The sequence below is a fragment of the Zonotrichia leucophrys genome, chromosome 22 (genome assembly GCF_028769735.1).
Source record: "Zonotrichia leucophrys gambelii isolate GWCS_2022_RI chromosome 22, RI_Zleu_2.0, whole genome shotgun sequence".
NCBI classification, from domain to species: Eukaryota; Metazoa; Chordata; class Aves; order Passeriformes; family Passerellidae; genus Zonotrichia; species Zonotrichia leucophrys.
This window is the reverse complement of record NC_088191.1, coordinates 1,119,600-1,147,473: the sequence shown is the minus strand read 5'-3', so window position 1 is coordinate 1,147,473 and position 27,874 is coordinate 1,119,600. Positions and strand designations below refer to the sequence as shown.

The 27,874-nt window shown below is 47.6% G+C and overlaps 1 protein-coding gene across 2 annotated transcripts in view; it reads right to left on the bottom strand.

The window, feature by feature from the left end:
* SNRNP200 (small nuclear ribonucleoprotein U5 subunit 200) overlaps nucleotides 1–27,874 on the bottom strand; it is a 75,189-nt gene that overhangs the window by 32,586 nt on the left and 14,729 nt on the right. For both annotated transcript variants that reach the window (XM_064731029.1, XM_064731028.1), the window contains exons 8-24: nucleotides 27,527–27,626; nucleotides 26,567–26,703; nucleotides 24,315–24,398; nucleotides 22,366–22,539; nucleotides 20,262–20,399; nucleotides 19,157–19,312; nucleotides 17,934–18,104; nucleotides 16,639–16,832; nucleotides 14,304–14,427; nucleotides 11,329–11,478; nucleotides 8,283–8,393; nucleotides 6,670–6,801; nucleotides 5,497–5,685; nucleotides 4,056–4,253; nucleotides 2,901–3,053; nucleotides 2,139–2,219; nucleotides 1,655–1,738 (exon numbers count right to left, since the gene is read on the bottom strand). In XM_064731029.1, coding sequence (XP_064587099.1) covers nucleotides 1,655–1,738; nucleotides 2,139–2,219; nucleotides 2,901–3,053; nucleotides 4,056–4,253; nucleotides 5,497–5,685; nucleotides 6,670–6,801; nucleotides 8,283–8,393; nucleotides 11,329–11,478; nucleotides 14,304–14,427; nucleotides 16,639–16,832; nucleotides 17,934–18,104; nucleotides 19,157–19,312; nucleotides 20,262–20,399; nucleotides 22,366–22,539; nucleotides 24,315–24,398; nucleotides 26,567–26,703; nucleotides 27,527–27,626 — 2,376 coding nt within the window. The remainder of the gene's footprint in view (nucleotides 1–1,654; nucleotides 1,739–2,138; nucleotides 2,220–2,900; nucleotides 3,054–4,055; nucleotides 4,254–5,496; nucleotides 5,686–6,669; nucleotides 6,802–8,282; nucleotides 8,394–11,328; nucleotides 11,479–14,303; nucleotides 14,428–16,638; nucleotides 16,833–17,933; nucleotides 18,105–19,156; nucleotides 19,313–20,261; nucleotides 20,400–22,365; nucleotides 22,540–24,314; nucleotides 24,399–26,566; nucleotides 26,704–27,526; nucleotides 27,627–27,874) is intronic.

Genomic DNA, 27,874 nt, shown 5'->3' with positions numbered 1-27,874 from the left:
GTGCCATCGCACAGAGTTGGCCTTGGAAACCTCCAGGGGTTCCAGCTCCTCTGGGAACTCCATCCCAGGCCCAACAGGGAAAAATTCCTTCCCAAAATCCCACCTGAATCTCCACATGGAACCATGGAATCGTTTGGGTTGGAAGGAACCTTAAAGCTCCACCATGGGTTGGGACATTTTCCACTGTCCCAGGTGGCTCCAACCTGGCCTTGGACATTCCCAGGGGTGGGCCAGCCACAGCTCTTCTGGGAATTCCATCCCAGCTCCTCATCCAATATTTCTTCCCAAAATCCCACCTGAATCTCCACATGGAACCATGGAATGGTTTGGGTTGGAAGGAACCCTAAAGCTCATCAAGCTCCACCATGGGTTGGGACATTTTCCACTGTCCCAGGTGGCTCCAACCTGGCCTTGGACACCTCCAGGGATCCCAGCTCCTCTGGGAACTCCATCCCAGGCCCAACAGGGAAAAATTCCTTCCCAAAATCCCACCTAAATCTCCACATGGAACCATGGAATGGTTTGGGTTGGAAGGAACCTCAAAGCTCCACCATGGGTTGGGACATTTTCCACTGTCCCAGGTGGCTCCAACCTGGCCTTGGACATTTCCAAAGGTGGGCCAGCCACAGCTCTTCATCTCCTCATCCAATATTTCTTCCCAAAATCCCACCTGAATCTCCACATGGAACCATGGAATGGCTTGGGTTGGAAGGAACCCTAAAGCTCATCTGGTCCCACCATGGGCTGGGACATTTTCCGCTGTCCCAGGTGGCTCCAACCTGGCCTTGGACATTCCCAGGGGTGGGCCAGCCACAGCTCTTCATCTCCTCATCCAATATTTCTTCCCAAAATCCCACCTAAATCTCCACATGGAACCATGGAATGGTTTGGGTTGGAAGGAACCTTAAAGTTCGTCAAGCTCAAAGGAAGGAAGGAAGGAACCTCAAAGCTCCACCATGGGTTGGGACATTTTCCACTGTCCCAGGTGGCTCCAACCTGGCCTTGGACACTTCCAGGGGTCCCAACTGCTCTGGGAACTCCATCCCAGGCCCAACAGGGAAAAATTCCTTCCCAAAATCCCACCTGAATCTCCACATGGAACCATGGAATGGTTTGGGTTAGAAGGAACCTTAAAGTTCCACCATGGGTTGGGACATTTTCCACTGTCCCAGGTGGCTCCAACCTGGCCTTGGACATTCCCAGGGGTGGGCCAGCCACAGCTCTTCATCTCCTCATCCAATATTTCTTCCCAAAATCCCACCTGAATCTCCACATGGAACCATGGAATGGTTTGGGTTAGAAGGAACCCTAAAGCTCATCTGGTCCCACCATGGGTTGGGACATTTTCCACTGTCCCAGGTGGCTCCAACCTGGCCTTGGACACTTCCAGGGGTCCCAGCTCCTCTGGGAACTCCATCCCAGGCCCCCACAGGGAAAAATTCCTTCCCAAAATCCCACCTGAATCTCCACATGGAACCATGGAATGGTTTGGGTTAGAAGGAACCTTAAAGCTCATCTGGTCCCACCATGGGTTGGGACATTTTCCACTGTCCCAGGTGGCTCCAACCTGGCCTTGGACACCTCCAGGGGTTCCAGCTGCTCTGGGAACTCCATCCCAACCCCACTGGGAATTCTGAGGGAATTCCTGGCTCACCTGGGTGACGTAGACCATGTCGGCCATGAGGGCGAACCCCTCCAGCTTCAGCTGCGAGATGAAGGCCTGGAGCAGGACGTTGATCTGGGAACGGCGATGGAAAAACCACCTGGAGCTTAATTCCCAAGGAAACCTCCTTTTCCCCAATTTCCCAAAAGAGCTGCTTTCCCTGGCTCCAAATTCCCAAAGAAACCTCCTTTTCCTGACTCCTAATTTTCCATGAAAGCTGCTTTCCCTGGCTCCAAATTCCTGACAAAACTGCTCTTCATGTTTCCAAATTTCCAAGGAAATTTCCATTCCCTGGTCCCAAATATCCCAAAAAATCTGCTTTTCCTGCCACCCAATTCCCATCTCCCACCTCCCTTTCCATCCTCCCCCAATCCCACGGATCTCCTGGATCTCTCTGAGCTTCCCAGCCCCACCCAGGACATCCCAGAGAGGGAAAGGAGCAGAATTCCCAGCAGGAATTCCCGGCAGGGCTCACCTTGGCACTGGGCTCCTCGATGCTCTCCTTCACCGGGATCGGGACTCGCTCCAGAAGCTTCTGCAGCTCCAGCTTCTCCTCCTGGGGAAAACAGGGATGGGTGAGGACTCTTGAGTGCTGTTGGGTGATGGTTGTTGGGTGATGGTTGTTTGATGTTGGGTGTTGAGCAATGGGTGTTGTTGGGTGATGGCTGTTGGGTGTTGTTGGGTGTTGAGTGATGGGTGATGGCTCTTGGGTGCTGTTGGGTGCTGTTGGGTGATGGGTCATGGCTGTTGGGTGATGGTTGTTGGGTGATGGTTGTTGGGTGATGGTTGATGGCTGTTGGGTGATGGCTGTTTGATGTTGGGTGTTGAGCAATGGGTGCTGTTGAGTGATGGCTGTTGGGCTGTTAATCAATGGCAGTTGATGGGTGATGGTAGTTGGGTGGGGTTGGGTGTTGGCTGTTGTTGGATGATGGCTGTTGGGTGTTGGGCATTGAGTGCTGGCTGTTGGGTGTTGTTGGATGATGGCTGTTGGCTGTTGTTGGGTGCTGGCTGTTGGGTGTTGGCTGTTGGGTGTTGGCTGTTGGCTGTTGGGCGTTGAGTGTTGGCTGTTGGGTGTTGGATGTTGGCTGTTGGGTGTTGGCTGTTGGCTGTTGGGTGCTGGCTGTTGGGTGTTGGCTGTTGGGTGTTTGATGTTGGCTGTTGGGTGTTGGCTGTTGGGTGTTTGATGTTGGCTGTTGGGTGTTGGCTGTTGGCTGTTGGGCGCTGCCCGCTCCCGCACCTCGCGCACGGTGATGTTGCGGAACTCCGAGGACAGGGAGAAGACGCGGAAGAGCTCGATCTCGCTCAGGGTGGGTTTCAGCAGCTGGTTGTACGTCTGCACCGTCTCGTTGGTGATGTAGTAATGGCTGGCGATGCGGCCCAGCTCCGTCACCTGCCGGGACAGCCGGGATAAACCACGGGAACAGTTGGGATAAACCACGGGAACAATCGGGATAAACCACGGGAACAATCGGGATAAACCACAGGAACGGCCGGGATAAACCATGGGAACGTCTGGGAGAAACCACGGGAACAGCCGGGATAAACCACGGGAACAATCCGGATAAACCACGGGAACAGTCGGGATAAACCACGGGAACAGCCGGGATAAACCACGGGAACAGTCCGGATAAACCACGGGAACAGTCGGGATAAACCATGGGAACAGTTGGGATAAACCACGGGAACAGCCGGGATAAACCACGGGAATGGTGGGGAGAAAAATGGCCAGGAGAACAGTGAGAATGGCTGGGATAAACCACGGGAACAGCTGGGATAAACCACGGGAATGGCTGGGATAAGCCAACAAGAACAGTCAGGATAAACCATGGGAATGGCCAGGATAAACCTACAGATAAACCACCGGAATGGCTGGGATAAACCACGGGAACAGTCAGGATAAACCACCGGAATGGCTGGGATAAACCACGGGAACAGTCAGGATAAACCGTGGGAATGTCTGGGATAAACCACCGGAATGGCTGGGATAAACCACGGGAACAGTCAGGACAAACCACCGGAACAGTCAGGATAAACCATGGGAACGTCTTGGGAGAAACCATGGGAACAATCAGGATAAACCATGGGAACAATCAGGATAAACCACGGGAACAATCAGGATAAACCACGGGAACAAATCAGGATAAACCATGGGAACAATCAGGATAAACCATGGGAACAATCAGGATAAACCATGGGAACAATCAGGATAAACCACGGGAATGGCCAGGAGAACACTGGGAGAAACCACAGAAACGGTGAGGAGAAAAACAACCAGGAGAACAACGGGAACAGCCAGGAGAAACCCTCAGGAACCTCCCACCTTCAAATCCCCATTTTTTTTTTTTTCCCCTCCAAACTAAAAACACCAAATTTTTTTTTTTTGCCGTCCCACCTGGAAATTCCCGGTTTTCTTGTCGTACTTGACCAGGTTGTTCTTGTCGAGCATCAGGGCCGCGGTGTGGACGAGGTCGAGGCGCCGCTGCTCCAGGAGCGGGTCGGCCTTCAGGTCGTCGTGGGAGATCCCGTACAGGGTGGGCGAGCGCAGCATCCGGATGTACAGGTAGGTGTAACCCAGCCAGTTCACGGCGTCCTGCGGAATTCCCAAATCCTCAGCGATCCCTGGGAGCTCCAGAGTGGAGCTGATCCCGAGAAAATCCCCCCAAAAATATAGAGCCGGGAAATCCAGGGAAATCCGCTTTTATTGGTGTCCAAATTTCCCAGAAAAATTGGTTTTCCTTGTGCCTAATTTCTCAGGAATTGGGAATTTCAGGGAAAATCCCTGGTGCACAATTTCCAAGGAAAGCTGGGTTTTCCTTCCCAGAAAATCTGCTTTTCTTGGTGCCCAATTTCCTTTCCCCACATCTCCTGGAAAATATTCTGGAATTCATCCTAAAGCACCCTCAGATTTTCCATTCCACCCCAAAAACTCTTCCTAGGACACCCCAAACATCCCAAAAATCCCCACCTGGGATTGGGCACGGAATTCTTGAGGGATTATCTCAGGTGGGTTTGGGCACGGAATCCTTGAGGAATTATCTCAGGTGGGTTTGGGCATGGAATTATCTCAGGTGGGTTTGGGCACGGAATTATCTCAGGTGGGTTTGGGCATGGAATTCTTGAGGAATTATCTCAGGTGGGTTTGGGCATGGAATTCTTGAGGAATTATCTCAGGTGGGTTTGGGCATGGAATTCCTGTTGAGGAATTTAATTCAGGTGGTTTGGGCATGGAATCCTGAGGGATTATCTCAGGTGGGTTTGGGCATGGAATTATCTCAGGTGGGTTTGGGCATGGAATCTTGAGGAAATATCTCAGGGGGTTTGGGCACGGAATATTATCTCAGGTGGGTTTGGGCATGGAATCCTTGAGGAATTATCTCAGGTGGGTTTGGGCATGGAATCCTTGAGGAATTATCTCAGGTGGGTTTGGGCATGGAGTTATCTCAGGTGGGTTTGGGAATGGAATTCTTGAGGAATTATCTAAGGTAGGTTTGGGCACGGAATTATCTCAGGTGGGTTTGGGCATGGAATTCTTGAGGAATTATCTCAGGTGGGTTTGGGCATGGAATTATCTCAGGTGGGTTTGGGCATGGAATCCTTGAGGAATTATCTCAGGTGGGTTTGGGCATGGAATCCTTGAGGAAATATCTCAGGTGGGTTTGGGCATGGAGTTATCTCAGGTGGGTTTGGGCATGGAATTCTTGAGGAATTATCTCAGGTGGGTTTGGGCATGGAATCCTTGAGGAAATATCTCAGGTGGGTTTGGGCATGGAGTTATCTCAGGGAGCAGAACCACGGCCACAAATCCCTACGGAAAATCGGGAATTTCATCCAACCTTGGCATTCTGGACATTCCCGAGCACGGCCTCGGCGTTGAGCATGTCCGGGAGCTTGGCCACCATCTGGCTCTCGATGGGCAGCTGCTGGTTGAGCAGGGACAGGTAATACTGGAGCTCTCCGTGGGAGGTGATGAGAATTCCTTCTCCTTTCGTGTCGTACTGGGGCCTCCCGGCACGGCCCAGCATCTGCAACCAGGAGAAACAGCTCAAGGAACCTGGAATTCTTGAGGGATCATCTCAGGAGGGTTTGGGTATGGAGTTATCTGAGGTGGATCTGGGCCTGGAATTCTTGAGGAAATATCTCAGGTGGGTTTGGGCATGGAATTCTTGAGGAAATATCTCAGGTGGGTTTGGGCATGGAATTCTTGAGGAATTATCTCAGGTGGGTTTGGGCATGGAGTTATCTCAGGTAGGTTTGGGCATGGAATTCTTGAGGAAATATCTCAGGTGGGTTTGGGCATGGATCTCTTGAGGGAATATCTCAGGTGGGTTTGGGCGTGGAATTCTTGAGGAAATATCTCAGGTGGGTTTGGGCATGGAGTTATCTGAGGTGGATCTGGGCATGGAATTCTTGAGGAAATATCTCAGGTGGGTTTGGGTATGGAGTTATCTGAGGTGGATCTGGGCATGGAATTCTTGAGGAATTATCTCAGGTGGGTTTGGGCATGGAATTCTTGAGGAAATATCTCAGGTGGGTTTGGGCATGGAATTCTTGAGGAATCATCTCAGGTGGGTTTGGGCATGGAATTCTTGAGGAATTATCTCAGGTGGGTTTGGGATGGAGTTATCTCAGGTGGATCTGGGCATGGAATTCTTGAGGAATCATCTCAGGAGGGTTTGGGCATGGAATTATCTCAAGTGGATCTGGGCATGGAGTTCCTGAGGAATTATCTCAGGTGGGTTTGGGCATGGAATTCTTGAGGGATTATCTCAGGTGGGTTTGGGCATGGAATTCTTGAGGGATTATCTCAGGTGGGTTTGGGCATGGAATTCTTGAGGAAATATCTCAGGTGGGTTTGGGCATGGAATTATCTCAAGTGCATCTGGACATGGAATTCTTGAGGAACTTCTCCCCTCCAACCCCACACCCCCATGAAGATGGAGGAGGAACCCCCAGACCAGGATGTTGGATGGGATTTGAGGCCGGGAAGGTTCTCCTGGAGGTCCCACCTGGAGGATGTCCAGCGCCCCCAGCTCGGTCCAGCGCCCCTTCTCGGGGCTGTAGACCTGCGTGCCCTTGATGATCACCGTGTGCGCCGGCAGGTTCACGCCCCAGGCCAGCGTGGCCGTGGACACCAGGACCTGCAGGGAAACTGAGTCAGACCCAGCAGGAACCTCCAGATCCATCAAAAAACCGGGGTCAGATCCAGCAGGAACCTCCAGATCCATCAAAAAACCGGGGTCAGATCCAGCAGGAACCTTCAAACCCACTTAGAACTCTTCAAATCCACCCAGGAAGCTCCAAATCCACCCCAAACCCTCCAAATCCACCAAAAATCTCCAAATTCACCCAAAAACCAGGGATCAGATCCAGCAGAAACCTCCAAATCCACCCAGGAACCTCCAGATCCACCAAAAATCTCCAAATCCACCCAAAAAATCTCCAAATCCACCCAAAAACCAGGGATCAGATTTCACCAGGAACCTCCAAATCCATCCAGGAACCTCCAGATCCACCCAAACCCAGGGATCAGATTCACCAGGAACATCCAAATCCACCAAAAACCTCCAGATCCAACCAAGAACTTCCAAACCCATCCTGAAACTTTCAGATCCACCCAGGAACCTCCAAATCCACCCAGGAACCTCCAGATCCACCAAAAACCTCCAAATCCACCCAAAAACCAGGGATCAGATTCACCAGGAACCTCCAAATCCACCCAGGAACCTCCAAATCCACCCAAAAACCTCCAAATCCACCCAGGAACTTCCAAATCCACCCAGGAACCTCCAGATCCACCAAAAAATCTCCAAATCCACCCAAAAACCAGGGATCAGATTCACCCAAAAACCTCCAAACCCATCCTGAAACCTCCAGATCCACCCAGGAACCTCCAAATCCACCCAAAAATCTCCAAATCCATCCTGGAACCTCCAATTCATCAGGAACCTCCAGATCCATCCTGGAACCTTCAGATCCATCCTGAAACCTCCAAATCCATCCTGGAACCTCCAAATCCACCCAGGAACCTCCAGATCCACCCAGGAACTTCCAAACCCATCCTGAAACTTTCAGATCCAACCAGGAACCTCCAAATCCACCCAAAAAGCTCCAAATCCACCCAAAAACCAGGGATCAGATCCACCAGGAACCTCCAAATCCACTCAAAAATCTCCATCCTGAAACCTCCAAATCCATCCTGGAACCTCCAAATCCACCAAAAACCTCCAAATCCAACCAGGAACCTCCAAATCCAACCAGGAACCTCCAAATCCAACCAGGAACATCCAAATCCACCAGGAACCTCCAAATCCACCCAAAATCCAGGGATCAGATCCATCCAGGAACCTCCAAATCCACCCAAAAATCTCCAAACCCATCCTGAAACCTCCAGATCCAACCAGGAACTTCCAAATCCACCCAAAAACCTCCAGATCCAACCAGGAACCTCCAGATCCACCAAAAACCTCCAAATCCATCCCAAATTCTCCATTCCCACCCCAACAACTCCATTCTCCTCTCCCATTTCCTCCATGAGTCAAATCCCTTTTTTTTTTCCTCCCAAGATCCCAAATGAAATTTTGGTTTTTTGGGAATCTCCAGGTGGGTTTGGAGGTCCCACCTGGATGTGCTTGTCGGCGAACAGATCCTCCACCAGCGTGCGGTCGACGCGCGTCATCCCGGCGTGGTGGATGGCGAAGCCGTACGGGAGCAGATCCTTCAGCTCCAGGTTCTGCGGAAAAAAAATCCCAAAAAATTCCATGGAAAAAAATTTGGGGAAAAAAAGATTCCAAAAGGAGAAGTTTGGGATCCACCACAAGGGTGGAGAAGTTGTGGTGGTGGGTCCAGAAAATCCCAATTTTATGGGATCCAATGATTTTGTCTGGAGGGAGTTTTCCCAAATTTCTCCGTGGATAAAGGGTTGGAAATTGTCTTTGCCACACTGGATTTTCCCAAGTTTTCCTGCTTTTTCCCTGCTGGATTTTCCTGCTTTTCCCCATTTTTAACCTGACATGTTTTCCTGATTTTTCCCAATTTTCCTGCATTTCTCCTGATACGTTTTCCCATTTTTTCCCTGCCAGATTTTCCCAATTTTTTCCTGTTTTTCCCTGCTGGATTTTCCTGATTTTCCCAATTTTTCCTGCTTTTTCCCTGCCAGATTCTCCCGCTTTTTCTGAATTTTCCTGCATTTCCCCTGCCAGATTTTCCCAATTTTTCCCAATTTTCCTGCTTTTTCCCTGCTGGATTTTCCTGATTTTTTCTCAATTTCTTCTGCTTTTTTCCCCTGCTGGATTTTCCTGCTTTTTCCCGTTGTTTTCCCTGCCATATTTTCCCAATTTTTTTCCCTGTTTTTTCCTGACAGATTTTCCCAATTTTCCCCAATTTTTCTTGCATTTCCCCTACCGGATTTTCCCAATTTTTTCTGTTTTCCCCTGCTGGATTTTTCCCAATTTTTGCCTGGTTTTCCCTGCCGGATTTTCCCAATTTTTCCTGTTTTTCCCTGCTGGATTTTCCTGCTTTTTCCCATTTTTTCCCTGCCAGATTTTCCCAATTTTTCCCTGCCACATTTTCCTGATTTTTCCCAATTTTCCTGCATTTCCCCTGCCAGATTTTCCCAATTTTTCCCTGCCAAATTTTCTCGATTTTTCCCTGTTTTTCCCTGCCAGATTTTCCTGATTTTTCCCAATTTTTCCTGCTTTTTCCCTGCCAGATTTTCCCAATTTTCCCCATTTTTTCTGTTTTTTCCCTGCCACATTTTCCTGATTTTTCCCAATTTTCCTATATTTCCCCTGCCACATTTTCCCAATTTTTTTCCCTGTTTTTCCCTGCCAGATTTTCCTGACTTTCCCCAGTTTTTCCCGTTTTTCCCTGCCACTTTTTCCCAATTTTTCCTACTTTTTTCCCTGCTGGATTTTCCTGCATTTTCCATACCAGATTTTCCCAAGTTTTTCCCTGCTGGATTTTCCTGCTTTTTCCCGTTTTTTCCCTGCCACATTTTCCCGTTTTTTCCCTGCCACATTTTCCCAATTTTTCCCAATTTTCCTGCATTTCCCCTGACAGATTTTCCAAATTTTTCCCTGTTTTTCCTGCTTTTTCCCTGCCACGTTTTCTTGGTTTTTCCCGGTTTTTTTTCCCTGCCACGTTTTCCTGATTCTTCCCAATTTTCCTGCATTTTCCATACCAGATTTTCCTGATTTTTCCCATTTTTTCCCTGCTGGATTTTCCCAATTTTTCCTGTTTTTTCCCTGCCAGATTTTCCCAATTTTCCTGCATTTCCCCTGAAAGATTTTCCTGATTTTTCCCTGTTTTCCCAATTTTTCCCTGCTGGATTTTCCTGATTTTTCCCATTTTTTCCCTGCCAGATTTTCCTAATTTTTCCCAATTTTCCTGCATTTCCCCTGACAGATTTTCCTGATTTTTCCCTGTTTTTCCTGCTTTTTTCCCTGCTAGATTTTCCTGATTTTTCCCGTTTTTCCCTGCCAGATTTTCCCAATTTTTGCCCTGTTTTTCCCTGCTAGATTTTCCTGATTTTTCCCAATTTTCCTGCATTTCCCCTGCCAGATTCTCCCGCTTTTTCTGAATTTTCCTGCATTTCCCCTGCCAGATTTTCCCAATTTTTCCCTGCCAGATTTTCCCAATTTTTCCCAATTTTCCTGCTTTTTCCCTGCTGGATTTTCCTGATTTTTTCCCAATTTTTCCTGCTTTTTTCCCCTGCGGATTTTCCTGCATCTTCCCTGCCACATTTTCCCAATTTCTTCCTGTTTTTCCCTGCCACATTTTCCTGATTTTTCCCAATTTTCCTGCATTTCTCCTGCCAGATTTTCCCAATTTTTTCCCATTTTTTTTCCTGCCAGATTTTCCCAATTTTCCCCAATTTTTCCTGTTTTTTCCCTGCCAGATTTTCCCAATTTTTGCCCTGTTTTTCCCTGCCACATTTTCCTAATTTTCCCTTATTTTTTCCCGTTTTTTCCCTGCCACATTTTCCCAATTTTTTTCTTGCCAGATTTTCCCGATTTTCCCCAATTTTTCCCGTTTTTTCCCTGCCACATTTTCCAAATTTTTTTCCTGGTTTTCCCTGCCAGATTTTCCCAATTTTTTTCCCTGTTTTTCCCTGCTAGATTTTCCTGACTTTCCCCAATTTTTCCCTGGTTTTCCCTGCCAGATTTTCCCAATTTTTCCCTGCTGGATTTTCCTGCTTTTCCCCATTTTTTCCCCTGACACGTTTTCCTGATTTTTCCTGCTTTTTCCCTGCTGGATTTTCCTGACTTTCCCCAGTTTTTTCCTGTTTTTCCTGCTAGATTTTCCCGATTTTTTTCCCAATTTTTCCCTGCCGGATTTTCCTGCTTTTCCCCTGCCACATTTTTCCTGCTTTTTTCCCTGCCACATTTTCCCAATTTTTTCCTGTTTTTCCCTGCCACATTTTCCTGATTTTTCCCAATTTTCCTGTATTTCCCCTGCCAGATTTTCCCAATTCTTCCCTGCCAGATTTTCCCATTTTTTCCAGGCCACATTTTCTCAATTTTTCCCTGTTTTTCCCTGCCAGATTTTCCCAATTTTTTCCTGGTTTCCCCTGCCGCATTTTCCCGATTTTCCCCATTTTTTCCCGCTTTTCCCCCACCTCATTTCCCCATTTTCCCCATTTTCCCCATTATTTTTCCCCGGCCCACCTTGCACTGCTCGGCCTCCGTCCGCAGCACCTCGGTGGAGGCCGAGCCCTCCCTGAGGAAGAGCCCCAGCGTGTCCTTCTCCAGGCACAGGTCCCGGATGGCGCGCGCCGTCTTCCCGCTCTCCTTGCGCGAGTGCACGAACACCAGCACCTGGGAAATGGGGAGTGGATACCGGGAAACCGGGATCAGGCTGGGAAACTGGGATCGGATCCTGGGATCAGCCTGGGAAACTGGGATCAGGCTGGGAAACTGGGATCAGGCTGGGAAACTGGGATCAGGCTGGGAAAACCAGGAATCAACCTGGGATCAGCCTGGGATCAACCTGGGAAAACTGGGATCAGGCTGGAAAAAGAGCTGGGATCAGCCTGGGAAACCGGGATCGGATCCTGGGAAACTGGGATCAGGCGGGGAAACTGGGATCGGATCCTGGGATCAGGCTGGGAAAAACTGGGATCAGGCTGGGGAAACTGGGATCAGATCCTGGGAAACCGGGATCAGGCTGGGAAACTGGGATCAGCTCCTGGGAAACTGGGATCAGCTCCTGGGAAACTGGGATCAGCTCCTGGGAAACTGGATCAGCTCCTGGGAAACTGGGATCAGATCCTGGGAAACTGGGATCAGGCTGGGGAAACTGGGATCAGGCTGGGAAAAACTGGGATCAGCTCCTGGAAACTGGGATCAGGCTGGGAAACTGGGATCAGCCTGGGAAACTGGGATCAGCTCCTGGGAAACTGGGATCAGGCTGGGAAACTGGGATCAGATCCTGGGAAACTGGGATCAGGCTGGGAAACCGGGATCAGGCTGGGAAACTGGGATCAGGCTGGGAAACCGGGATCAGGCTGGGATCAGCCTGGGAAAAACTGGGATCAGATCCTGGGAAAAACTGGGATCAGGCTGGGAAACTGGGATTGGATACTGGGAAACTGGGATTGGATACTGGGAAACTGGGATCAGGCTGGAAAACTGGGATCAGGCGGGGAAACTGGGATCGGATCCTGGGAAACCGGGATCAGGCTGGGAAAAACTGGGATCAGGCTGGGAAACTGGGATCAGCCTGGGAAAAACTGGGATCGGATCCTGGGAAACTGGGATCAGCCTGGGAAACTGGGATCAGCCTGGGAAACTGGGATCGGATCCTGGGAAACTGGGATCAGCCTGGGAAACTGGGATCAGGCTGGGAAAAACTGGGATCAGGCTGGGAAACCGGGATCAGGCTGGGAAAAACTGGGATCAGGCTGGGGAAAACTGGGATCAGGCTGGGAACCGGGATCAGGCTGGAAAAACTGGGAGCGGATCCTGGATCAGGCTGGGGAAAACTGGGATCAGATCCTGGGATCAGCCATGGAGAAACTGGGATCAGGCTGGGAAAACTGGGATCAGGCTGGGAAACCGGGATCAGATCCTGGGAAAAACAGGGATCAGCCTGGGAAAAACTGGGATCAACCTGGGAAACCGGGATCAGGCTGGGAAACAAACTGGGATCAGCTCCTGGGAAAAGAGCTGGGATCAGATCCTGGGAAACTGGGATCACATCCTGGGAAACTGGGATCAGATCCTGGGAAACTGGGATCAGGCTGGGAAAAACTGGGATCAGGCTGGGAAAAACTGGGATCAGATCCTGGGAAACTGGGATCAGGCTGGGAAACTGGGATCAGCCTGGGAAACTGGGATCAGCCTGGGAAACTGGGATCAGGCTGGGAAAACTGGGATCAGCTCCTGGGAAACTGGGATCAGGCTGGGAAACCGGGATCAGGCTGGGAAAAACTGGGATCGGATCCTGGGAAACCGGGATCAGGCTGGGATCAGCCTGGGAAACTGGGATGGGATCCTGGGAAAAACCGGGATCAGGCGGGGAAACTGGGATCGGATCCTGGGAAATTGGGAGCGGATACCGGGAAACTGGGATCAGCCTGGGAAACCAGGATCAGGCTGGGGAAACTGGGATCGGATCCTGGGAAAACCAGGATCAGCCTGGGAAAAACTGGGATCAGTCTGGGAAACTGGGATCAGCCTGGGAAAAACTGGGATCAGGCTGGGATCAGCCTGGGAAAATTGGGATCGGATCCTGGGATCAGCCTGGGAAACTGGGATCAGCCTGGGAAACTGGGATCGGATCCTGGGAAACCGGGATCAGGCTGGGAAACTGGGATCAGGCTGGGAAAAACTGGGATCAGGCTGGGGAAACCGGGATCAGCCTGGGAAACTGGGATCAGGCTGGGAAACTGGGATCAGCCTGGGAAACTGGGATCAGGCTGGGAAAAACTGGGATCGGATCCTGGATCAGGCTGGGAAAAACCGGGATCAACTCCTGGGATCAGAGCCTGGGAAACTGGGATCAGCCTGGGAAAAGAGCTGGGATCAGCCATGGGGAAACTGGGATCAGGCTGGGATCAGATCCTGGGAAAAACTGGGATCAGTCTGGGAAAAGAGCTGGGATCAGCCATGAAAAAACTGGGATCACATCCTGGGAAAACTGGGATCAGGCTGGGATCAGCCTGGGATCAGCCTGGGAAAACCAGATTCCCAGCCTGGGAATCAGCTTAGGAAAAACCAGGATCAGTCTGGGAAAAACTGGGATCACTCTGGGATCAGTCTGGGATCAGCCTGGGAAAAACTGGGATCAGCCCAGGATTCCTGGGATAAGGGTGGGACACTGGGAAAAGAGCTGGGATTTTTGGGAATAATGGGAAAAAGCTGGGATTTATCCAGGTGGAAATCCCGTTTATCCCAAAAGGAAAATTCCAAAGGAATCACCCAAAATAAAGGGGAAAAAAAATGGGAAAAAAAATGGGAAATCCCAAAAGCTCCCCACCCAACTCCTCTGCAGGATCAGCACCACAAAATGGGGGGAAAAGGGGAAAAAATCCCATTTTTTTCAATGGGATCGAGGTGGGATTTTTGGGAATAATGAGAAAAAGGTTGGGATTTTTGGGAATGGGAAAATGTGGGATTTGGGATTTTGGGATTTGTGGGACCTGGTTCTTGCCCGCGTGCTCCATGATCTTCTCGTAGACGATCTCGTTCATGATCTGGAAGCGTTTGATGGCTTTCTTCTCCGTGATGCCCACGTAGGTCTGCTCCAGGGGCACCGGCCGGAAACTGCGGAGAAATCCGGGATTTGGGGGAAAATCCATGGGATTTATGGGAAAATATCCATGGGATTTGTGGGAAAAATCCATGGGATTTATGGGAAAATATCCATGGGATTTGTGGGAAAAAATGTGGGATTTGTGGGAAAAAATCCATGGGATATATGGGAAAAAATCCATGGGATTTATGGGAAAAAATCCACGGGATTTATGGGAAAAATCCGTGGAAAACGGGGAAAAAATCAGTGGGATTTATGGGAAAAAATCCATGGGATTTATGGGAAAAAATCCATGGGATTTATGGGAAAAAATATGTGGGATTTATGGGAAAAATCCATGGGATTTATAGGGAAAAATCTGTAGGATTTATGGGAAAAAATCCATGGAAATGGAATTTCTGGAGAACCTCCGACCAAGAATCCATGGAAATGGAATTTCTGGAGAACCTCCGACCAAGAATCCATGGAAATGGAATTTCTGAAGAAAATTGTGACCAGGAACCCACAGAAAATGGAATTTATGGAGAAACCACCACCAAGAATCCATGGAAAATGGAATTTCTGGAGACCCTCCAACAAAGCCCCCCCAGCCCATGGACCTTCTGGAGAACTTCTGACCAAGAACCCCCAGCCCATGGAATCTCTGGAGAACCTGTGACCAAAAATCCATGGAAAATGGAACTTCTGGAGACCCTCTGACCAAGAACCCCCAGCCCATGGAATTCCTGGAGAACCTGTGACCAAGAACCCATAGAAGAAGGAATTTATGGAGAAACCACCACCAAGAATCCATGGAAATGGAATTTCTGGAGAACCTCTGACCAGGAACCCACAGGAAATGGAATTTATGGAGAAACCACCACCAAGAATCCATGGAAATGGAATTTCTGGAGAACCTCTGACCAAGAATCCATGGAAATGGAATTTCTGGAGAACCTCCACCCAAGCTCCCCAGCCCATGGAACTTCTGGAGAACCTCTGACCAAGAATCCATGGAAATGGAACTTCTGGAGAAGCTGTGACCAACCCCACCAGCCCATGGAATTTCTGCAGAACCTCTGACCAAGAATCCATGGAAAATGGAATTTCTGGAGAAAATATGACCAAGAATCCATGGAAATGGACCTTCTGGAGAACCTGTGACCAAGCCCCCCCAGCCCATGGACCTCCTGGAGACCCTCTGACCAAGCCACTCAGCCCATGGAATTTCTGGAGAACCTGTGACCAAGCACCCCCAGAAAATGGAATCTCTGGAGAAGCTGTGACCAAGCCCCCCAGCCCATGGACCTTCTGGAGAACCTCCGACCAAAAATCCATGGAAATGGAATTTCTGGAGAACCTGTGACCAAGCACCCCCAGAAAATGAATTTATGGAGAAGCTGTGACCAGGAACCATAGAAAATGGAATTTATGGAGAAATTGTGACCAGGAACCCCCAGCCCATGGAGCTTCTGGAGAAGCTCCGACCAAGCCCCTCAGCCCATGGAGCTTCTGGAGAACCTGTGACCAAGAACCCACAAAAAATGGAACTTCTGGAGAACCTCCAACCAAGCCCCCCCAGGAAATGGAATTTCTGGAGACCCTCTACCCAAGCCCAGCCCATGGACCTTCTGGAGACCCTCTGACCAAGAACCCACAGCCCATGGAATTCCTGGAGAAGCTGTGACCAAGAACCCATAGAAGAAGGAATTTATGGAGAAAATATGACCAAGAATCCATGCAAACGGAACTTCTGGAGAACCTCCAACCAAGCCACCCCAGGAAATGGAATTTATGGAGAACCTGTGACCGAGAACCCATAGAAATGGAATTTATGGAGAAAATACAACCAAAAATCCATGGAAAATGGAATTTCTGGAGAACCTGTGACCAAGAACCCACAGAAAACGGAATTTATGGAGAAAATATGACCAAGAACCCCCAGAACATGGAATTTATGGAGAAGCTGTGACCAAAAATCCATGGAAATGGAACTTCTGGAGAAGCTCTGACCAAGCCACCCCAGCCCATGGAACTTCTGGAGAACCTCCAACCAAGCCCCCCCTGGAAATGGAATTTATGGAGAACCTGTGACCAAGAACCCACAAAAAATGGAACTTCTGGAGAACCTCCAACCAAGCCACCCCAGGAAATGGAATTTCTGGAGAACCTCTACCCAAGCCCAGCCCATGGACCTTCTGGAGAACCCCTGACCAAGCCACCCCAGCCCATGGACTTCCCACCTGTTGTCGAAGTAGAAGAGCCCCCGCGCGGGCTCCACGCGCAGGAAGGTGGCCACGTCCTCGTAGTTGGGCAGGGTGGCGCTGAGCCCCACCAGGCGCACGTCCTCCTGCGTCAGCTCGATGCTGCGGATGGCCCGGGCCACCAGCGCCTCCAGCACCGGCCCGCGGTCGTCGTGCAGGAGATGGATCTCGTCCTGCAGGGACAGCGCGGGTTGTCCTCCCTGCTTGGGGCACCTCAGGGTTCCAAGGGTCCAAGGTTCTTCAGCCCCAAAGCCCAGATCCACCTTGAGGAACCCTCTGAGGTTCTCCACCCCAAACCTCAGATCCACCTTGAGGAACACCTGAGCTTCTCCACCTCCTGACCCCAGATCCACCTTGAGGAACATCTGAGCTTCTCCACCTCCTGACCCCAGATCCACCTTGAGGAACATCTGAGCTTCTCCACCTCCTGACCCCAGATCCACCTTGAGGAACCCCTTGATTCCCAAACCCCAGATCCACCTTGAGGAACATCAAAACTTCTCCACCTCCAGACCCCAGATCCACCTTGAGGAACCCTTTGAGGTTCTCCACCCCAAACCTCTGATCCACCTTGAGGAACCCCTCAAAGAACCTCCTGAGCTTCTCCACTCCAAAGTGCAGATCTACCTTGAGAAACACTTGAGGTTCTCCAGCCCCAAACCCAGCTCCACTTGAGAACCCTCGAGTATTCCTTGGAGCCTCCTGAGCTTCTCCAGCCCCAAAGCCCAGATCCACCTTGAGCTTCTCCACCCAAAGCCCAGCTCCACCTTTAGGAACCCTTTGAGGAGCCCCAAAGCCCAGATCCACCTTGAGCTTCTCCACCCAAAGCCCAGCTCCACCTTGAGGTTTCCACCACCCTTGAGCTTCTCCACCCCCAAAGCCCATCTCCACTTGAGGAACCTTGAGAGCCCAAAGCCATCTCCACCTGAGGTTCTCCACCCCCTTGAGGTTCTCCAGCCCAAAGCCCAGATCACCTTGAGGAACCTTTGAAGTTCTCCAGCCCTAAACCTCAGCTCCACCTTGAGGAACCCTTGATTCCCAAACCCAATCCACTTGAGGACCCTTGATTCCAAACCCAGATCCCTGAGCTTCTCCACCCAAAGCCCAGCTCCACCTTTAGGAACCCTTTTGAGTTCTCCACCCAAAGCCATCTCCACCTTGAGGAACCTTAAGAGCCCCAAACCCCAGCTCCACCTTGAGGTTCTCCACCCAAATCCCATCTCCACCTGGAGGAACCCCTGGAGGAGCCCCCGGGTGTCCTCTCCAGCGCTCACCAGGATGAGCAGCCGCACCAGCTGGGTGTAGGTGCGCTCGCCGCCCTTGCGGGTGATGATGTCCCACTTCTCGGGCGTGCACACGATGATCTGCGTGGCGCTGATCTCCTCCTTGCACAGCTGGTGGTCCCCGGTCAGCTCGGCCACCGTGATCCCGTAGGTGGCCAAACGCTGCGAGAGACCCACGTGGAGACCTTGCCGTGGACAACGAGCCCAAAACCCCACCCAAACTTCTCCTGCTGCGGCCTGAGATCCATAATTCCACCGGATGTCCATCTCTGCACAGAGGTGTGCAAAGCCCCAGTCCCACCTTCTCAGTCACTCCTCCCAGGTCCTTCAGGAATTCTCCATCCCTGGACCTTCTCCCACCCCATAACCCATCCCAGATCCCTCAGGAGTTCTCCATCCCTGAAGTTCTCCAACCCCATAACCCATCCCAGGTCCTTCAGGAATTCTCCATCCCTGGACCTTCTCCAACCCCATAACCCATCCCAGACATTCTCCAATTATATCCATTCTAGATTCTCCGGACTCTCCATCTCTGGATGTTCTCCAACCCCACAACCCATCCCAGATCCCCAGGAATTCTCCATCCCTGGATGTTCTCCCACTCCTAACCCATCCCAGATCCCACAGGAATTCTCCATCTCTGATGTTCTCCAACCCCATAACCCATCCCTGGACATTCTCCAATTTATATCCCATCCTAGATTCTTCAGGAATTCTCCCTCCCTGAAGTTCTCCAACCCCGTAACCCATCCCAGGTCCCTCAGGACTTCTCCATCCCTGAAGTTCTCCAATTTATATCCCATCCCAGGTCCTTCAGGAGTTCTCCATCCTGGACCTTCTCCACCCATAACCATCCAGTCCTTCAGGAACTTCTCCATCCCTGAAGTTCTCCACCCCGTAACCCATCCCAGATCCCTCAGCAATTCTCCATCTCTGGATGTTCTCCAACCCCGTAACCCATCCCTGGACATTCTCCAATTTATATCCCATCCTAGATTCCCCAGGACTTCTCCATCCCTGAAGTTCTCCCACCCCATAACCCATCCCAGGTCCCTCAGCAATTCTCCAGAGCCTTCTCCTTCTTCTCCAACCCCTTCCCCACCTCTGTTCCCAAGCCCTCCGTGATCCCAAAACTCCTCTTAGATCTGACCCCACTCATCTCCAACCCCAAACCTCCCCTTGGACCTCATCCCAAACCTTGTGGAGCTCCTCACCTTGCTGAAGCTCCCGACCATCTCCTGCACCAGGGACCTCATGGGGGCGATGTAGATGATCTTGAACTCGTCCACGTTGATGGTGCCGTCCATGTTGATGTGCTTGCCGATCTCCCTCAGCATGCACATCAGCGCCACGTTGGTCTTCCCCGCGCCCTGGGACCGAACACGGCACCCAAAAACCCCTCAGTGTCCTGGAGCTGCCCTGGGCAGGGCCAAGGTTCTCCACGCCAGAGCCCAGATCCACCTGGAGGAACGCCTGGAGGAACCTGGAGGTTCCTCAGCCCCAAATCCCAGATCCACCTTGAGGAACCCTGAGGTTCTCCAGATCCATCCTGAGGAACACCTCGACACGTTGGTCTTCCCCCCGCCCTGGGACCGAACACGGCACCCAAAAACCCCTCAGTGCCTGGTGCTGCCTGGACAGGGCCAGGTTCTCCACGCAGAGCCCAATCCACCTGGAGGAACCCTGAGCTTCCCGACAAACTCCAGATCCACCTGAGGAACCCTTGAGCTTCTCCCCCCAAATCCCCAGCTAGTCGAAAAACACCTCGAGCTTCTCTAACCCTAAACCCCAGATCCACCTTGAGGAACCCTGAGGTTCTCCACCCCAAACCCCAGATCCACCTTGAGGAGCACCTTGAGGAACTCCTTGAGGAACCCCTTGAGGAACCCTGAGGTTCTCCAGCTCCAAACCCCAGATCCACCTTGAGGAACCCCCTGAGCTTCTCTAACCCCAAACTCCAGATCCACCTTGAGGAACACCATGAGGAACCCTGAGGTTCTCCACTCCAAACCCCAGATCCACCTTGAGGAACCTGGAGGTTCGTCAGCCCCAAACTCCAGATCCACCTTGAGGAACTCCTTGAGGAACCCCCTGAGCTTCTCAACCTAAACCCCAATCACCTGAGACACCTTGAGGAACCCCTTGAGGAACCCCCTGAGGTTCTCCACCCCAAACCCCCAGGATTGTCCCCAGCGCTGTCCCCGCTCTCACGGTGGGGGCGCAGAGCAGCAGGTTCACCTTGAGGAACCCCCTGAGGAACCCCTGAGCTTCTCCACCCCAAAGCCCAGGATTGTCCCCAGAATTGTCCCCAGCTCTCACGGTGGGGGCGCAGAGCAGCAGGTTCTCGTCGCTCTCCAGCGCCGCCCGGCACAGTTTGCTCTGGATCCTGTTGAGGCTTTTGAAGCCCTCAAACCCGGCCTGGGCGTACTTGGGCAGCTTCTCCACAGGAACCAATTGCTGGGGAAAAAAATTAAATAAATTAAATTTATGGGGTTTTTTGCAGTTAGAAAATAAAAATTTTGATTTATTTTGGGGGGTGAGAATGAGGGAAAATTCAATTTTTATCCTCTCAGATTCCATGGAAAAGCCAAATCCTCAAATCCCAAATTGGGAAAATATTTGGGATTAATCCTGATGTGGACACAAAAAAAACAAAAGAGAAAAATAAGAAATGAAAATAATCAAATTTTTTTCAAATTTTATTTGTGCAAAACCTTGTCAGGCCCAAAGGGTTTGGGTTGTAAAAATAAAATAAAATCAATTCAAATTTTGGCGTTAATTTTTGTGTACACATCAGGTCTAAAGGGTGGATTATGGGAAAAAATTCAATTATTATCATTTTTTTGTAAGTTTTTTTGAAACAAAACCTCGTCGTTCAAAGGGTTCATAATAAATATGATGAAATAAATCTTTTTGGTTTCTTTCGGGGAAAATTGGTCAGCTTTGAATTTTAGTTTATTCCATAAAAGCAAATCTCAAATCTAAATAAAAATTTTTCAATATTTTTTTGTGCACAAACCTCATCAGCCCAAGGTGTTTCCATAATAAAAAATGAAAATAAATCAAATTTTTTCATTTCTTTTGGGAACAAACCTCATCAGCCCCAAAGGGTTTGGGTTTTCATAATAAAAAATGAAAATAAATTAAATTTTTCCAATTTTTTTGTGCACAAACCTCGTCAGCTCCAAAGGGTTTTCATAGGAAAAATGAAAATAAATTAAATTTTTGGGGTTTTTTGGGCACAAACCTCATCAGTCCAAAGTTTGGTTTTCATGAAAAAATGAAAATAAATTAATTTTTTGGGGTTTTTGTGCACAAACCTCTCAGCCGCAAGGTGTTGGAGTTTCCATGGGGAAAAAAATGCAAATAAATCAATTTTTTTCGTTTTTTTTTGGGAACAAACCTCATCATGCGCAAAAGGGTTGATTTTCAGGGAAAAAAATGAAAATAAATCAAATTTTTTTCTTTCTTTTTTGGAAACAAACCTTATCAGCCTCAAAGTGTTTGGGTTTTCATAATAAAAAATGAAAATAAATCAAATTTTTGGGGTTTTTTGGGGAACAAACCTCGTCAGCTCCAAAGGGTTTTCATGGGAAAAAATGAAAATAAATCAATTTTTGGGGGTTTTTTGGGGACAAACCTCATCAGCTCCAAAGTGCTTGGGTTTTCATAATAAAAAATGAAAATAAATCAATTTTTTTTTCAATTTTTTTTGTGTACAAATGTCATCAGCTCCAAAGGGTTTGGGTTTTAATGGGAAAAAATGAAAATAAATCAATTTTTTGGGGTTTTTCTGGGGACAAACCTCATCAGCTCCAAAGGGTTTGGGTTTTCGTAATAAAAAATGAAAATAAATTAATTTTTTCCCATTTTTTTGCACACAAACCTCATCGGCCGCGAAGGGTTTGGGTTTTCATAACAAAAAATGAAATAAATCAATTTTTTGGGGAACAAACCTCGTCAGCTCCAAAGCGTTTGTTTCATGGAAAAAATGAAAATAAATTAAATTTTTCCCATTTTTTGGGGACAAACTCGTCAGCTCCAAAGTGCTTGGGTTTCCATAATAAAAAATGAAAATAAATTAATTTTTTTCCATTTTTTTGCGCACAAACCTCGTCGGCCGCGAAGGGTTGGTTTCATGGGAAAAAAATAAACATTTTTTTTGGTTTTTTTTTTGGAACAAGACTTCGTCAGCCCCAAAGGTTTGGTTTCGTAATAAAAATGAAATAAATTTATTTTTTGGGAATTTTGTGCACCTAACTCTTCATGACCAAATGTTTGGGTTTTGGGGCGGTCAAGCACATGAAAATAAAATAATTTTTTGGGTTTTTTGCGCACAAACCTCATCAGCCCCAAAGGGTTTGGGTTTGAGGGCGGGCACATGAAAATAAATTAATTTTTTTTATTTTTTTTGCACACAAACCTCGTCAGCGCCGAAGGGTTTGGGTTTGAGGGCGGGCACGTGAACCTCCTCGTAGCCCTTGCGCTGGCGCCGGAAGGAGCCGTCCGGGAGCTGGCAGCGCTTGTTGGCCATGAAGTGACTGCCCTGGGCAAACACCAGGTCCTCCAGATCCAGCACCTGCCGCGGAGCCAGCGCCTGCAATCATGGAAATGGGGGGAAAGAGAGTTAAAAATGGGGAAAGTGGGGGGAAAAAAGATTTAAAAATGGGGAAAAAGAGATTTAAAAAATGGGGAAAATGGGGGGAAAAAGAGATTTAAAAAATGGGGAAAATGGGGGAAAAAGAGATTTAAAAATGGGGAAAATGGGGGGAAAAAGGATTTAAAAAATGGGGGAAAAAGGGGGAAAGAGAGGTAAAAATGGGGAAAAAGAGATTTAAAAAATGGGAAAATGGGGGGAAAAATTAAAAAAGAGATTTAAATTGGGGAAAATGGGGAAAAATGGAGAAAAATGGGAAAATGGGGGGAAAAATGGGGAAAGAAATGGGAAAAGAAATGGGAAAAAAGGGGGGAAAATGGGGGGAAAAAAGATTGAAAAATGGGGAAATGGGGGAAAAGAAGATGATTTAAAAAATGGGGGAAAAAAGGATTTAAAAAATGGGAAAAATGGGGGAAAATGGGGAAACAATGGGGTGAAATGGGAAAGAAATGGGGAAGAAATGGGAAAAATGAGGGGAAAAAAGATTAAAAAAATGGGGAAAATGGGGGGAAAAAGATTTGAAAAAATGGGGAAAAGATTTTAAAAATGGGGGAAAATGGGTAAAGAAATGGGGGGAAATTGGGGGAAAATGGGGGGGAAATGGGGAAAGAAATGGGGAAGGAAATGGGAAAAATGGGGAAGGAAATGGGGAAAAAATGGGAGGAAATATGGGGGGAAAATTGGGGGAAAATGGGAAAGAAATGGGCAAAGAAATGGAAAAAGAAATGGGAAAAAAGGGGGGAAAATGGGGGGGAAATTGGGGGAAAATGGGAAAGAAATGGGGGGAAAATTGGGGGAAAATGGGAAAGAAATGGGGAAGGAAATGGGAAAAATGAGGGAAAGAAATGGGGAAACAATGGGAGGAAATACGGGGGAAAATGGGAAAGAAATGGGGAAATAAATGGGGAAGGAAATGGGGAAAGAAATGGGGAAAGAAATGGGGGAAAATAAATGGGAAAAAATAGGAAAAAAGAGGGAAAGAAATGGGGGGAAAATTGGGGGAAAATGGGAAAGAAATGGGAAAAAATGGGGAAAAGAAATGGGAAAAAAGAGGGAAAACAAATGGGAAAAAATAGGAAAAATGAGGGAAAGAAATGGGGGAAAATTGGGGGAAAATGGGAAAGAAATGGGAAAAAATGGGGAAAAGAAATGGGAAAAAATGGGAAAAATGAGGGAAAGAAATGGGGAAACAATGGGGGGAAATATGGGGGGAAATGGGAAAGAAAAGGGGAAAGAAATGGGGAAGGAAATGGGGAAAGAAATGGGGAAAGAAATGGGAAAAAATGAGGGTAAAAGGAGGGGAAAAATGGGGGAAAAATGAGGGGGAAAATGGGGGGAAAATGGGGGAAAAATGGGGGGAAAAATGGGGGGAAAATGGGAAAAAATATGGGGAAAAATGAGGGGAAAAATGAGGGGAAAAATGAGGGGAAAAATGAGGGGAAAAATGAGGGGAAAAATGAGGGGAAAAATGAGGGGAAAAATGAGGGAAAAATGAGGGGAAAAATGAGGGGAAAAATGAGGGGAAAGGGAAAGAAATGGGGAAACAATGGGGGAAATATGGGGGGAAAATGGGGGAAAAAGTAAAAATAGTAATTATTTCTCCTCATATTTGGAAAAAAAGCTGCAGATTCCAAGCGGGAATCCATCTTCCCTGTGGGATGAAATATTTTTTGGGATAGCTGAGGGGGTTGTAGGAGCAAATCCCAGGATTTTACCTCTCCTCCCTGCTCCAGGTCCATGGATTCCAGGTCGGTGTCCATGCGGGATTGGCGCACGCGTTCCCGCCGGGAGCGTTCCTCCTGAGGGAAAAATCAGGATTCAACTCAGGTAACAGGCTCAGACCCCTCCAAAGTGCTCCTGTTCCCTCAAGTTTTTAAAAATAAACCAGAAATAACCATTTTGATAAACCAGGAATAACCATTTTTGTTGAGAAAAGTGAATTTCCCCTCACAAAATGGCTGCCGCCGGCAGCATCCTCCTGAGGGGAAAATCACAATTCAACTCAGGTAATAGGCTCAGACTCCTCTAAAGTGCATCTGTTCCCTCAAATCCTCTGGGAATCCATCCAAAAACAAGGAATAACTATTTTTATAAGCCAGGAATAACCATTTTGATAAACTGAGAATAATCATTTTTGGCGGGAAAACCAAATTTCCCCTCACAAAATGGCTCCCGCCAGGAGCGTTCCTCCTGAGGGGAAAAATCACAATTCAACTCAGGTAACAGGCTCAGACCCCTCCAAAGTGCTCCTGTTCCCTCAAGTTTTTAGGAATAAAACAGAAATAACCATTTTGATAAAGCAGGAATAACCATTTTTGTTGAGAAAAGTGAATTTCCCCTCACAAAATGGCTCCCGCCAGGAGGGTTCCTCCTGAGGGGAAAATCAGAATTCAACTCAGGTAACAGGCTCAGACCCCTCCAAAGTGCTCCTGTTCCCTCAAGTTTTTAAAAATAAACCAGGAATAACCATTTTGATAAATTGAGAATAATCATTTTTGGCAGGAAAACCAAATTTCCCCTCACAAAATGGCTGCCGCCAGGAGCGTTCCTCCTGAGGGGAAAAATCAGGATTCACCTCAGGTAAGAGGCTCAGACTCCTCTAAAGTGCTTCTATTCCCTCAAATCCTCTGGGAATCCACCCAAAAACAAGGAATAAGTATTTTTATAAACCAGGAACAGCCACTTTATAAACTGGGAATAATAATTTTTGGCGGGAAAACCAAATTTCCCTCACAAAATGGCTCCTGCCAGGAGCATTCCTCCTGAGGGAAAAAATCACAATCCAACTCAGGTAACAGGCTCAGACCGCTCCAAAGTGCTCATGTTCCCTCAAGTTTTTAGGAATAAAACAGAAATAGCCATTTTGATAAAGCAGGAATAACCATTTTTTTTGAGAAGAGTGAATTTGCCCTCACAAAATGGCTCCCACCAGGAGCGATCCTCCTGAGGGGAAAAATCACAATCCAACTCAGGTAACAGGCTCAGACCCCTCCAAAGTGCTCCTGTTCCCTCAAATCCTCTGGGAATCCACCCAAAAACAAGGAATAAGTATTTTTATAAACCAGGAATAGCCACTTTGATAAACTGGGAATAATCATTTTTGGCGGGAAAACCAAATTTCCCCTCACAAAATGGCTCCCACCAGGAACAATCCTCCTAAAAATAATTGGGATTGGCACTCACCCTCCTCTAAGATGCTCCTATTCCCTCAATTCCCACAATTTCTTTGGGAAAAACCACTCAAAAATTATGAATAACTATTTTAATTAAGCAGGAATAATCATTTTAGGCAGGAAAACCAGATTTCCCCTCACAAAAATGGCTTCCTCCTGAGGGGAAAAAATCATGATTGAAACTCATTCTCCTCCAAGGTGCTCCTATTCCCTCAATTCCCACAATTTCTTTGGGAAAAGCCATCTAAAAAATCAGGAATAACCATTTTTATAAACGAGGAATAATAATTTTTGGCAGGAAAATCAAATTTCACCTCACAAAATGCCTCCCACACCTGAGAGGAAAAATTGGGATTCAGCCTCTTAAAGTGCTCCCATTCCCTCAATTTCTTTGGAAAACTCATCCAAAAACCAGGAATAACAATTTTTATAAAACAGGAACAAGCATTTGGGATATTTTGTGGGATTTGGGGCATTTCAAGGTGAATTTTTGTGGGATTTTGATGGAAAAGCCAATCCTGAGAAAGTAGGAATGGACACGGAAACATCACTTCCCCGTGGATTTTTAGGGGATTCCAACCCCAACCCCAAATCCCAGAACAAACCAGGAACAATTTGGGATTTTTTGTGGGATTTGGGGCATTTCAAGGTGAATTTTTGTGGGATTTTGATGGAAAAAAAACCCTGAGAAGGCTGAAGCAGCCACGGCAACGTCGCTTCCCCACGGATTTTTGGGGGATTCCAACCCCAACCCCAAATCTCACAAATTCTATAAATCCCATCAAATTCCTGACCCGGATTAGATCCTCTTTTTCTGTTTCATGGAGTTGGTAGAGGAATTTGGAGAGCTCGGGGTCGGCCTCCATCTTGCCCATGATCCGTTCCTTCTCCGCCTCGCTCTGCGCGCTGGCCAGCAAGGTACAGTACAGGACTAGGGAAAAAATCAACATTTTTGGGGTTTTTAAGGGGATTTTAGCTGAATTTTTGGGGATTTTTATGGGGATTTTATCTGAATTTTTTGGGATTTTTATGGGGATTTTAGCTGAATTTTTTGGGATTTTATCTGAATTTTTTGGGGATTTTTATGGGGATTTTATCTGAATTTTTGGGGGATTTTTATGGGGATTTTATCTGAATTTTTGGGGATTTTTATGGGGATTTTATCTGAATTTTTGGGAGGTTTTATCTGATTTTTTGTTTGTGATTTTTTGATTGGGATTTTATCTGAATTTCTGGGGATTTTTATGGGGATTTTATCTGAATTTTGGGGGATTTTATCTGAATTTTTGGGGATTTTTATGAGGATTTTACCTGAATTTTTATGGGTTTTATGCGAATTTTTTGGGATTTTTATGGGTTTTTAATCTGAATTTTTTTTGATTTTTATGGGGATTTTATCTGAATTTTTTGGGGATTTTTATTGGGATTTTATCTGAATTTTTTTGGATTTTTATGGGGATTTTATCTGAATTTTTTGGGATTTTATCTGAATTTTTTGGGATTTTTATGGGGATTTTTATGGGGATTTTATCTGAATTTTTGGGATTTTTATGGGGATTTTATCTGAGTTTTTGGGGAATTTTATGGGGATTTCACCTGAATTTTTTAGGATTTTTATGGTTTTTTATCTGAATTTTTTGGGATTTTATCTGAATTTTTTGGGGATTTTTATGGGGATTTTTATGGGGATTTTATCAGAATTTTTTGGGATTTTATCTGATTTTTTTGGGGATTTTAAAACAACCCAAACTCACTCATCATCCTGTGCTGCCTGAGGACCTTGATGAAGTCGAAGGTGTTGAAGCCCAGCAGCAGCACCAGCTGGTTCTCACATTCCCGGTCATCGCTGGCGGTCTGGGGGGAAAAAAAATGGAATTTTCACACCCAGAAAATCCAAATCCCTTCATTCCCATGGGATGGAGGTCAGGAAAAAATCCTAAAAGCTAAAAAATGATCCTAAAAGCTAAAAAATGATCCTAAAAGCTAAAAAACAAGCAAAAAAATTCCCATTTTTCCTAAAAATATGGAAAAGACCCCATGGATGATTTCTATGGGAAAACCACCTCAAATCCCATAAAATCAAGGAATTAATTTTAACCCAA